This window comes from Elephantulus edwardii, unplaced genomic scaffold (assembly GCF_000299155.1).
Source record: "Elephantulus edwardii isolate Elephantulus edwardi_28Jun2011 unplaced genomic scaffold, EleEdw1.0 scaffold00105, whole genome shotgun sequence".
Classification (NCBI taxonomy): Eukaryota; Metazoa; Chordata; class Mammalia; order Macroscelidea; family Macroscelididae; genus Elephantulus; species Elephantulus edwardii.
The window spans coordinates 1,481,999-1,494,087 of NW_006399855.1; the positions used below are offsets into that span (position 1 = coordinate 1,481,999).

At 40.2% G+C, this 12,089-nt stretch overlaps 1 protein-coding gene across 1 annotated transcript in view; it reads right to left on the minus strand.

Moving 5' to 3' along the window:
• The window catches only part of PROSER2 (proline and serine-rich protein 2), a 31,432-nt gene extending 19,664 nt beyond the window's left edge, over positions 1–11,768 (minus strand). The window contains exon 1 of the mRNA XM_006891843.1: positions 11,631–11,768. Within this exon, the coding sequence (XP_006891905.1) occupies positions 11,631–11,768 (138 nt within the window). The remainder of the gene's footprint in view (positions 1–11,630) is intronic.
• Between the last annotated feature and the right edge of the window lie 321 nt (positions 11,769–12,089).

The following is a 12,089-nucleotide window of genomic DNA, read 5'->3' on the forward strand; positions in this document are numbered from 1 at the left end:
CCATGACCCTGTCTAAACTCAGCCTGCACTTCTGGCAGTTCTCTGCTGATGTGCTGTTCCAGTCATTTTTGAATAATCTTCAGCAAAATCTTGCTTGCATGTGATTTTAATGATATTGTTTGATAATTTTCACACTCTGTGGAATCACCTTTCTTTGGAATGGGAACAAATATAGGTCTCTTCTCATCAGTTGGCCAAGTGGTTGTTCTCTAGAAATGTGGCATCAGGATTGAAGGAAGAATCATCAACAATCTACATTATACAGATGACACAACCCTGCTTTCTGAAACTGAGGAGGAAGGACCTGAAGCACTTGCTGTGGAAGATTTGCAGTCTTCATTATGGACTGAGGCTCAATATCAAGAAAACAAAGGTTCTCATCACTGGGCCGATTGGCAATGTCAGTATGGATGGTGAAGAGATTGAGATTGTTCAAAGTTTTCATTTGCTTAGCTCCATGGTCAACACTCTTGGCACCAGCAGCCAGAAAATGAAAAGACATATTGTGATGGGATGGTCTGTGGTTAGAGGCCTCTATAAAGTGGTGAAGTGCAACGATGTCAGTCTGGAGAATAAGGTGTGCCTGATACATGCCGTGGTCTTTGTAATCACTTGCTAAGTATCAGAGAGTTGGACAATGACTAGGGATAATAAAAGGAGAATCAATGCCTTTGAGTTGTGGTGCTGGAGAAGTGTATTGAACATACCATGGACTGTTAAGAAAATAAACAGGTTTGTCCAGGAGAGGGTGAAGCCGGGCTGCTCCTTGGAGGCAAAGATTCTGAAGCTTCATCTGACATACTTTGGACATGTTGTAAGGAGGGACCAGTCCTTGGACAGGGACGTCATGCTTGGGAGGGTAGAGGGACAGTGCAGGAGAGGAAGACCCTTGATGAGATGGATTGATTCAGTGACTGGGGTAATGGGGGTAGGTGTTTTGGAGTTGGTGAGATTGGCACAGGATAGGGCAGAGTTTAGGGCTGTTGTACATAGGGTCGCTATGAGTTGCAGGCAACTTGACAGCACATAACAACAACAACATTATAGAAAGGGAGATCTGGTGGCTTAGTGGTAAGGAGTTGTACTGCCAACCCTAAGGCATATGGTTTGAATATATCAGCTGCTCTGTAGGAGAAAGACGGACAGTTTCCTCCCATAAAATTTACTGCTTCTGAAAACTTGCTGCATGGTCAGCTATGAATTGGTTCCAGCACATAAAAACAATTATAACAAAGTTAAGGCAAATTATACAAAACCACAATCAATATCTCTCTCTCTCTCTCTCTCTCTCTCTCTCTCTCTCTCTCTCTTAAATGATCATCAAGGATAGGAGGGGAGAGGAAGGGGAAGGAAAATTAGTAAATTAGATTTAGATCTTGGGTACAAAGGAGGTTGAGTGAAGGGGTAAACAAATGACAACAACAAAACAAACTCAAAACAAAACCCAAGGATTAGAAATGGGGGAAACACAGGGATTAAAAGCACAAGTTTTACTTCCAGATAACTCTCAGTTGTTTCACATTCTAATGTGTAACTCTGGGCGAGGCACTTAACATTTATGGTAAAGAAAAAAAAATTGAGAACAATAAAAAGAACTGCTTTTTGGGAAAAGAGTTGAAAGAAACATTAAGTTTGCACCTATTATTGGAAGGTAGATGATTCATGAAAATAACGACAGGAAAAGAAGGAAGGATGAAAAGGAAGAAAAAACAAGAAAGAACTTCTTTGCTGTGGAGTGAAAGGAAGGTCTTTAAGGATGCATATGGCCAGACACTACAAGATCCAGAAAACTACCCCACTAGGTTGACTATCCTAATGTGATTATCATGATGGTGACTAAGTAACTTCTAGTGTATTGTGACAAGAAGCTGCACTGCACTGGTCTGAGGCCACCAGCTGCTCCGCGGGAGAAGGATGGACAATCTCCTGTGTGATTAACTGCCTCTGAAAACCCGCCGAAGGGTCAGTTATGTGTTTGTTCCAACTCTACAGAACACAATGACAATGTATTCAAAGGGGGGCTGTGGAGGTCAAGTTGTAAAGAGTTGTAAAGCACAACTTTGCCAACCCAAAGGCAAGTGATTTGTATCCACCACCTTCTCTGTGGGTGAAGGATGGGCAATATACAGCCTTTGAAAACCTGGTGGAGGGTCAGTTAGGAGTCAGCTCTGCCTCCACACGCATATAACAACAATAGTACAACGTCAATGTATTCAGAGGGAACTATGGTGGCATAGCTGGAAGCTGCTAATTCAAAGGCTGCACATCTTTGGCAGTTCAAGTCCATCAACAGCTCCAAGGGAAAAAGTGAATAGTCTCCTCCTGTGCTATTTACAGCCCCGGAAACCCAGTGGAATATCAGCTGAGTTGTTTCTGACTCAGAGCGAGACAATGTGTTGAAACCAGAAAGCTCAAAATGCTGCCTATACTAAGGTAATACAGTGCACTACCCAAGCTTTCCACAAGGTTGAAACAACGCACAGGGCCTTACTGATCTTTAGTCATTCCTGACCAGAGATAATGGAAATAATGCTACCTAGTCCCATGTAAACCCTGAGAATATCAGACAAAAAGTTAGATATCTAACTTTTAAAAGAAATACTAACAGTAGATAGGAAAGTGAATAATGCCATATATACTTTTACGTTATTGTGTATGTAGGCCAGGAGTTTTAATTTTGGAGAAATGGCATAGTTGTTGAATTTTAAAAAAAGCGGAGGCAGCTTAAAATAATCATACTAAGGTAATCCCCACCTCAAAACCTACAGAACCTTGCTTCCATAATTAAACTCCTCTTTGTTTCCCCCTTCTTTTAAACAAAGAAATTTAGCTTGTCAAGTAAGACAACTGTGATAATTCCTTGTAAGGAAGAAAAAGGAGGAGGAAAGAAAGCAGAACTCATCTTGATTCCAAATTTTTTTTAACATTATCAAAAAGATTATCCTGACTAAAAGATTTCTAGAGATGAGTGAGCATCTCCTAAGAGCGGCCTTCTCAGTCAGCTGCCTCAGGCATTTGTTCTGGCAGAATGTGACCTGAGGTTTGCGTGTTCTTACAGATGGAAAAATTATCTCCCTGACACTTGGACAACCCTTCATCGATTTAATAATCTAAAATGATGACAGGTTCTTGAAAGCTGAAACAAAAACAGGGACAGAGAATAAAATAAAGTTTTTTAGTCCCTCAAGTCAAAACCAAGCCCATTGCTGTCAAGTTGATTCAAATAGTGACCTTAGTTCATGCACATCGCAGGCACTTGGGAAATGTTTGTTGAACTGAACTTTTGTAAGAGCTATTTAGTTTTGTCTTAAAGTAGCTGTTTTGACTAAGGAAAGTTTGGTTTTATCAGGGTTAAAAGCTAGAACCAAAAGACAGGGTGACTTTACTGACTGGTTGGTTTTCTTCCTTTATCACTCTTATGCTTCTGCTTTTTCTCCTTGAACCCAAAAGTTGTTGTTATGCACCAATGAGTTGTTATCAATTTACGGCTGAACCTCCAGTGAGTTTTCACAGGTTGTAAATTGTACAGGAGGAGACTGCACATTTTTCTCTCACACAGCAGCTGGTGGAGTCGAACCTCCTGCCTTTGGGTTGTACAGTACAACCTCTTACCCACCAGGTCACAGAGCTCCCTGGAAATTATACAGCAAACAGCATATCAGGTTTCCACTTTACTACTTAGATTTCAGTCCAGCCCAGCCATGAATAAGTACTCATTTGTCCTACCTTATTCCAGGATTGATGGATGAGAACAAAAGACATCAAATGCTTTGGAGAAGAAAGGGTTTAACTCGGGTGCTGACAATTACTGCATGATAACTGGATGATTACTGCATGATAATGGGTTCATCATGTGGCTTTAGGATCATAATATGTGTGAGGTTGGGGAAGAAGAAAATTTCAGGACAGTCCATTAAATATCAATGAGTGATGAATGTCAATGATTGTTTCTTAGTAAAAATAAGTAGGAAGTACACTTGTGAATGGATGTTCCTAGCCTAGTTTTTTAAAAAATAGATACAATCACCTCCTGTGCCAGTCGGATCTGCTTGGACGGTACACAACAATAAAAATTAAAAAAAAAGTAGATATATTAAATTCCTTGAGCACTATGGGTAGTATGAACTTTCCACTCTTTTTCAACTCATCTAATCATTCTGTTTTCAAGGGGACGCTCTAATATGTCTGAAAAACAGATTTTTGCCTATGGAACACCTTTAATAATAAGACCTTTCACACACTGGCAGGAGAAGGTATTCTGTTCCTGCAGTGGCAAGCATGATGTTTCATAAACTGGCATGAATGTCTGTGACAGTAATCTAAAGAAGTTAAGGGTTTAAGTCATACAAAACCCCAAACTTCCTTTAGGAGCATCCTTAAAGAGCTATCATTTATGAATGTCTTTGAATCCTTCTTGAACCATTTGTGTCTACATCACTTTTCAAGATAATATTCTCCATAACCATATATTACCTTTGAGAAGTCTTTGTAGAGAAACTGTCTCACTCAATTTTAAAAGGAAAATGTAAATTCAAGGATTATCTCCTTATGGCCAAGAGATCTAGGATTTGACCAATTGGGTTTTGTTCTAGCTATATATTCTATTAAAAAATTTCCATAGGGAGAAAAACAAATACACACAAACATATATACATACAAAAGTAGCCTTTTGAGAAATAAAGACTTCCCATATATCTCCTCTTAGAATAACATCAGTCACAGGGTGGCCATGTGATAGCCATAACAATCATCATTTTGTTGTTATGTGTTGTTGAGTCAGAGCTGACTCACAGCTCACCTTCAGCACGTTTTCACAGGGTATAAACCGCATTAGAGGAAATGTCCCATCTCTCTCGCACATATCAAGTGGTGGATTTGAACTGCCAGTCTTTGGGATGGCAGTGCAACTCCTTACCATTAATTCTCCAAAGGTTTTTAAACAGCAGGAAACACTTCAACTAGTGCTAAAAAACTTTAAAATACTCTCATTTAACATCAAATACTAATTGTGTAGCTTTTAAAAAAGATAATCTTTGCTTAAAAGAAACATTTTTATAAAGCATAATTAGATTTTTAATTTAAAATATCCTTCAAGAGGTACATTTACATGCCAAATAATTTGTTGTTGTTATGTACCATCAAGTTACCTGTGACTCATAGTGACTCTATGTACAGTAGCTCTGAACCCTGCTCTATCCTGAGCCAACCTTATTGTCACTGACACACCTACCCCCATTACCCCAGTCACTGAGTCAATCCATCTTATTGAGGGTCTTCCCCTCCTGCACTGTCCTTCCACCTTCCCAGGCATAATGTCCTTCTCCAAGGACTGGTCCCTCCTTGCAACATGCCCAAACCTACACTTGGACAAGGAAGCAATCCTCAGAACTGAGTGAGGAAACATTGCATGGTTTAAAGTCAGGAAGGGTGTATGCCAGGAATGTGTGTCCTATCTCCATACCTTATCAATCTATATGCTGAACAGAGTCTGGGCTTTATGAGGAGGAATGTGGCATCAGAACTGGAGGAAGACTCATCAATAACCTACGTTATGCAGATGACACAACCTTGCTTGCTGAAACTAAGGAGGACCTGAAACATTTGCTGCTGAAGGTCAAGGACTGCAGCCTTTAATATGGATTGAAGCTCAACATCAAGAACACAAAGATTCTCACTACTGGGCCTATTAGCAGCATCATGATATATGACGAAGAGATTAAGATTGTTGACAGATTTTCCTATTCTCCTTCCAATTCCCCCATGTCAGACCTGTTTTTTAACCGTGATGCTATGCAGTATTTATCCTTCTGTGACTGAGATATTCCACTCAGCATAATGTCCTCCAGGGTCCCCTATATTGTATAATGTTTTACAAATTCATTATTTTCCAGTGCTGTGAAGTATTCAATTGTATGACTATATGATAGTTTTTTCTATCCATTCATTTGTTGATGGGCACTTGAGTTGTTTCCATCTCTTTGCTATTATAAATAATGCAGCAATAAACACGGGTTAGGGTTGGGGTTAATTATGATTTCTTTAGTGTATATTTCCAGCAGTGGAATTTCTGGGTCAAATGGTTTTTCAATTTCCAACTTTTTGAGAAGGCGTCAAACCACCTTCCACAAAGGAGGCTGCACCATTTTACACTCCCACCAGCAGTGAATATGGGCTCCAATCTCTCCACAAGCTCGACAGCATTTGTTTGCTGCTCTGTTAAACTTTGCTATATTTACTGGGGTGAGATGATACCTAATGGTTGTTTTGATTTGCATCTCTCTTGGAGCTAGGGATTTTGAACATTTCTTCATGTGTTTGCCATCTGAATGTCTTCTTTGGTGAAGTGTCTATTCATAGTTTGTGCCCATTTTGCAATTGGGTTGTTTACCTTTTTCTCATTGATGTGCTGCTCTACAGGAGAAAGATGGTCAATCTCCTCCTGTGTGACTCATAGCCTACAAAATCCTGCTGGAGGGTCCAGCTATGAGTTGGTTCTACCGTGAAGGTACACAAAAGAACAATCTTTGTAGAAGCCAACTGCTACTTTCCCCCACAAAGTAGCTAGTGAGTTCAAAGAGCTGGCAGGTAGGTTCATATCTCTGACTTTTCATATAGCAGCTGGGTGCTTGAGTATGGGTTTAAGCCACCAGAGCGCCTTTAAAATCTAACAGAGCACTAGAAAAAGAGAAATTACTATTGACTATTAAGCACTGATTATTTACAAGCCCTTTAATCCTTACAATAATTATTATCTTCCTACCCCTATTAACTAATGAAGAAAATGATGTTGCAAGTGATTAAATAACTTTCCCAGGTAAACTGGGATTTGAAATGAGTCTCTAAGATCATTATGCTAAAAAAAGATCATTATGTATATTATTATTCTGAGCTGATTTTCAGAATACTAATAAGCAAGGAAGAAAGTAGTTTTTAAAAGGTATAAGAACTTGGTCTGAATTTAAGAGAAATCAGAAATATTTTGGGAAGTATTTTGATATCTATACCTTTAACTCAATTTCACTATAAAAATCCAGGTAAACCAACAGTGCAGGCTCCAATAACCCCTCCACCACTGTAGGGGGCAGCTAAGAAGCATAATGTTGCTACTCTTTGCTCACCTAGACCCCTGATATTTATAAATATCGTTGTTATTGTGAGCTGTTGAGTTGGAACTAACCCATAGATGACTCTCTGGTGGGTTATCAGAGGCAGTTAATTACATGAGAGGAGATTGCTTATCTTATTCCCATGAAGCAGTTGGTGAACTCAAACTGCATACCTCTGGGATTGCAGTGCAGCTTCTTGCCACTAGGCAATGCAAGAGGTTTATATTCTGCCCCCCACCCTCTGCCTTTAAAACCCAATGGCATCTCCAAAGTAGTATAAAAACAAAAAGAATCATCTATGATAGAAAGGTTTGGAATAAGGCATTTCTCTTTGTGACTCTAGAGCTGAAACCAGAGCTGCTGTCTCTAAAGGTGTATGAGTTCTGGACAGTGAGTCTACATGATGCAGGCTTTTCCTGATTAGCAGATGTCAGGCCTTAATATTTCATTTCCCTGTAGATTCTAAGAAGAGATCTATTTTATACTTTAGTATCTTGTAAACTCCTTAAATTAATTTTATAGACTTGTTTCAGCTAAGCTATCTTGATGGTCTCAGGTACTCAGACAATTAAGTACAACATTTTATATTCTCTTCTTCTCTTGGTGAATCATTTGGTATTTATTATATACTATACCATGATGCAAAGAGGGACCAGTCCTTGGAGAGGGACATCATGCCTGGAAGATTGGAGGGACAGCACAAGAGAGGAAAAGCTTGCCTGAGATGGACTGACTCAGTGACTGGGGTAATGGAGGTAGGTATGCCAAAGACAATAACATTAGCTCAAGATAAAGCAGGGTGCAGGGCTGTTGTACATAGGGTCGCTATGAGTTGCAAGAGACTTGATGGCACATAACAACAATAACCATATTTGTGTTTTATTGACTGTACAAAGGCACTTGACTATGTGGATCATAACAAATTATCACTAACCATGAGACGATTGGGAATACTAGAACACTTAATTGTGCTCATGCAAAACCTATACCTAGGCCAAGAAGCTGCTGTCTAACAGAGTAAGGGAACACTGCATGGTTTAAAAATTAGGAAAGATGTGCATCAGGGCTGTATCCTTTCACCCATATTTATTCAATCTGTATGCTGAGCAAATAATTCGAGAAGCTGGGCTTTATGAAGAAGAATGTAGCGTCACGATTGGAGGAAGATTCATTAATAACCTACGTTATGCAGATGACACAATCTTGCCTGATGAAAGTGAGTACACTAAAAGCTTGCTGCAGAAGATCAAAGACTACAGTCTTAAACATGGACTACATCTCAACATCATGAAGATAAAATTCCTTACCACCAAGCCAGAGGGCAATATGATAAGTGGAGAAGAGATAGAAACTGTCAATGCCCAGAGGTGTGCAGTTTGAATCCACCAGATGCTCTGCTGGAGAAGGAGAGACAATCTCCTCCTGTACCAGTCAGATCCAATTTGATGGTGGTGGTTGCTATGTATCATCGAGTTGACTGTGACTCATAGCGACCCTATGTACAACAGCCTTAAACCCTGACTTATCCCGTGCCAATCTCACTGTCTCTGACACATCTACTCCCATTACCCCAGTCACTGAATCAATCCACCTCATGGAGGGTCTTCCTCTCCTGCGCTGTCCCTCCACCTTCCCAAGCATGACATCCCTCTCCAAGGACTGGTCCCTCCTTGCAACATGTCCAACAGGTCCAGAGTATGTCAGATGAAGTTTCAGAATCCTTACCAACAAGGAGCAGCCTGATTTAACCCTCTCCAGGATGAACCTGTTCATTTTCTTAGCAGTCCATGGTATATTCAATACTTCTCTCAACACCACAGCAAAAAGGCATCAGTTCTCCTTCTATACTCCCTAGTCATTGTCCAACTCTATGATGCACAGCAAGTGATTGCAAAGACCATCTCCAGAGTGACACCAATGCTCTTCGGTACTTTTTTGAGGTCCCTAACAGCAGACTTTCCCATAGCAATACATCTTTTAATTTCCTGGCTGCTGGTGCCAAGAGTGTTGACTGTGGAGCCAAGCAAACTAAAGCTGTTAACAATCTCGATTTTTTCACCATCTACCCTGATGCTACCAATTGGCCCAGTTGTGAGAATCTTTGTCTTCTTGATATTGAGTCTCAATCCATATTGAAGGCTGCAGTCCTTGACCTTCTACAGCAAGCTCTTCAGGTCTTCCTCAGTTTCAGCAAGCAAGGTTGTGTCATCAGCACAATGCAGATTGTACATGAATCTTCTACCAGTCATGATGCCACACTTCTCATAGAGCCCAGCCTCTCAGATAATCTGTTCTGCATACAGGTTGAAAAGGTATGGAGACAGGACACATCCCTAGCATACACCCTTCCCAATTTTGAACCATGCAGTGTTCCCTTGCTCTGTTCTGACAACTGCCTCCTGGTCCAAGTGTAGGTTTCACATTAGCATGATCAAGTGTTCTGGGATTCCCATTCTTCTCAGAGTCAGCCACAGTTTGTTATGATCCATACTGTCAAACAATGGTAAATGCACAGAAAAGAATAAAATAAAAGAAATAAAAAAGAAATTGTCAATGATTTAATCTTACATGGATCCACAATTCCTTGGATCTAAGCAGTCAGGAAATCAAAAGATGCTATCAGGAATCTTCCTGAAGGTGCTGAAGAGCAATGATGTCAGTTTAAAGACTAAAGTGTACCTAGTCTTTTCAATTACTTGCTATGCCTCTGAGAAAGATGACAGAAGAATAGACAGACACCTTTGAGCTATGGTGCTGGAGAAGAGTATGGTATGTCTCGTGGTCTGCCAAAAGAGCCAACATATATGTCTTAGTGGAGCAACCAGAGTGTTCATTAGAGAACAAGGATGGTGAAGCTTCATCTTGTACACTTCGGGCATGTTGTTAGGAGGGGCCAGTCCTTGGAAAAGGACACCAAGCTGGGAAAGGTGGAGAGTCACTGAAAGAGGTAAAGACCTTCAATAAGATGGACTGACACAGTGGCTATAGCAAGGGGCTGCTCATGCATAGAAGAGGTGGCAAGGATGGCAAAGGGGATAGGGCAGGGCTCAGACCGATTGTTCATAGGGTTGCTGAGCTGTAAGTAACTCCGCAACACCTAAGAAGAACAGCCACCACCACATTAGAGAACCCTCTCTGGTGGTGTAGTCAGTAGAGAGTTAGGATGCTAACTTGAAGACCTACTTGGTAGTTCATCAAGGTTGAGGTTCAAAAGGTCCATTAGTAATATGGACTAAATTGCTTCCATGTGTCTTTGATATTCTCTACTCTGGCCAGGAAGAGATCCAAAGAGGCATCTTAGGTGGCCTCTCACCAGTTTTTAAGACTCCAGCTGTTATGCACCAAAGCAGGAGGCAGAATGTTGTCCTTGTGATCTATACATCTTATGCCACTAACCTTAAGGTTCCCAGAGACAATGGTCCTGAGGCAAGTGAACCTCAGAATGTTTAGTTATGGTTAAGAAGCTTCTATGTTTCCTGTCCACTTTACTATATAGGTATTCAACACATAAAAATATATATGTAGAAATATTCCTACATATCGTCATTGGTATAGTATGTTTCATTCACTCATATTTGTTCATCCTGCCTCCCTTTCTATGTTTTCACTTGTACATTAGTGTTTGTTATTACTGATGGTGCAGGATTGTGTATACTTTTAATAGTATTATCTCTAATGTTTGTGTACTTCTCTGTATCTTCCTTTTCTTCAATGATATTATGTTCTTCATATTAGAATATCAAAAGTAGTAAAACTCTACCAAGTTTAATTTGCTAGAACAATGTTTTAGAAACTTCTTTTACTCATTGGGTCTGTGAAGGACTGGTTCTTGGAGAGGGACATCATGCTTGGGAGGGTGGAGGGACAGCGCAGGAGAGGATGGCCCTCTATGAGGTGGATTGATTCAGTGACTGGGGTAATCGGGATGAGTGTATTTGAGATGGTGCGATTGGCACAGGACAGAACAGAGTTTAGGGCTGTTGTACATAGAGTCACTATGAGTCGCAAGTGACTCGACGGCACATAACAACAACAACAACAGCAACAACAACAACAACAACAACAACATTTAGCTTATTAGACTGAAAACTTTGAAATGTTAACATTTTTTAATGGGTTTTTCTTTTTATCCAAGTGAATTTCTTTTCATCTCGTGAAATACAAAGTGTTTTCTCCTTTCAGACATTTAAATGGAACGGCAGCAGGGCTCTGACCTGTGTATGTTACTATCGTGATGTGTGGTCCTTTCTGGGTCTAAGCATCCCAAAGTTATTGACAAGAGTTAGAGATTTTCTTTACTGCTATAGATAATGCTCTGCATTTTGTGCAAACTTTAAATTGATTAAAATTAAGATGCATATCACAAAACCAGTATTCTTTCACAGTGAACTTCTTAACCCCCAGAGAATTTTGTAAGGTATTCTTTTCAAGAGTAGATATGGCAGGGGAGGAGAAAAAAACAAAACAAAACACCAAAAATCCAAAACCAACCAACACGAAAGCTTTAAGGAAACCATTACTCACCAACGTGAAACTTCTGGACCGAGAACTGCTGCTTCGACTCTCTAAACTCCCACCTCTGCTCAAGTCACTGAGCCTGCAGCTGGGTGCCATGTCTGAGTCCATCTCCGAAAAGTCGGATTTCAGGCTGTTCACAGGCATGCCCACAGAAGCCTCAGCTCCTGGACTGATCAGAGGAAGCGGGGAAGGGGCCAGTATCCCATAGCGAGGTAGCAAATTACTTCTAGAGAAATCAAACACAAAGTGAAAGTAGTTAGTGAGCCTACATAATAATATCTCATCCCCCCAAATTGAAAAACTTGGCATACAGATTCTAAAAACCTCTAGATTCACTGACTCAACCATTAAAATAAAGTTAGTTAGGAAACCAGAGGTCAGTTTGTTTGGTAGTACTCCTTTCCATTTTATATTGTTATGTTGATGTAGGAAATCCGATTGAACAATACTTTGGTAACTCCTTTT